The 967-nt window shown below is 41.4% G+C and overlaps 1 protein-coding gene across 1 annotated transcript in view; it reads left to right on the top strand.

Moving 5' to 3' along the window:
* Positions 1–315: 315 nt before the first annotated feature.
* The window catches only part of LOC107575748 (poly(A)-specific ribonuclease PARN-like), a 5,775-nt gene continuing 5,123 nt past the window's right edge, over positions 316–967 (top strand). The window contains exons 1-4 of the mRNA XM_016262084.1: positions 316–342; positions 452–574; positions 653–713; positions 794–956. Of these exons, the coding sequence (XP_016117570.1) occupies positions 316–342; positions 452–574; positions 653–713; positions 794–956 (374 nt within the window). The remainder of the gene's footprint in view (positions 343–451; positions 575–652; positions 714–793; positions 957–967) is intronic.

The following is a 967-nucleotide window of genomic DNA, read 5'->3' as shown; positions in this document are numbered from 1 at the left end:
TTTTTTTTTTTTTAATGCATTAATTTATTTATTTTGTACTTAAATACTAAATCTACCTGGAAAAACTTAAAGCACTCTGTTTGATATGGATCCTTTATCTTGTTCAGTGCTTCGTATTTGCTGCTTGATTCATTTCATAAGACCAAAAATAAGAGAAACTCACAAAAATTGTTTTAAAAAAAGTGTCAATTTGGTAGGACACAAATAAACAAACTGCTTTTTTTTTCTCTCTTTTTTTTTTTTTTTTTAAGAAGTGAAAACATTTTCTGGAATTTCAGGAATTGCCGCCACATTATTTAATAAAGTAAATATTAGATGAAAATTGATGAGAAAAAGTGTTGGGTAAGCTGAAGTCGTAAAATGAATAACCTAAAATGCTGTAAAGCTATATATTAAATAAATAATTGTCTTCATCACAAGAAATGTTGAGATCCTGGTAGGACTGATTTAGAGCTGGTTTAGATGTGAAAAAGATCTGTCTCCGTCTCACAGGTACATCACTAAAGCCTTCAACTTCTACATCTTCCCCAAACCCTTCAGCCGCACGTCTCCAGACATCAAGTTCATCTGTCAGGTGAGAGACGTTTGTGTCACTAGTGAACCGGCCTGATGCTCGTGAGTCTGACTCCGAGTCTTCTTCATCTTCCTCCAGAGCTCCAGCATTGATTTCCTGGCCAGTCAGGGCTTCGACTTCAACAAGGTCTTCCGCAGCGGTCAGTGAGTTTGACTTCCTGCCGTGTGATTGGCTGGTGGAGTGTGCTGTGTGTTTGATTGACAGCTGTGGTTGCCGTAGGGATCCCGTACCTGACGCAGGAGGAGGAGTCTCAGCTGAGGGAGCAGTATGAGGAGAGGCGGAGCCAGATCAATGGGGCGGGGCCTGTCTCGTACACGCCCACCTCGGGGACAGGTGTCTGTAAGGTGCCTGAAGACCAGAGAGACTTCATCCGGACGGTGGAGTGAGTCATAT

This window comes from Sinocyclocheilus grahami, unplaced genomic scaffold (assembly GCF_001515645.1).
Source record: "Sinocyclocheilus grahami isolate Dianchi unplaced genomic scaffold, SAMN03320097.WGS_v1.1 scaffold2856.1, whole genome shotgun sequence".
Lineage (NCBI taxonomy): Eukaryota > Metazoa > Chordata > Actinopteri > Cypriniformes > Cyprinidae > Sinocyclocheilus > Sinocyclocheilus grahami.
Note: the sequence above shows the minus strand (reverse complement) of the source record. Positions and strands in the feature narration are given on the sequence as shown.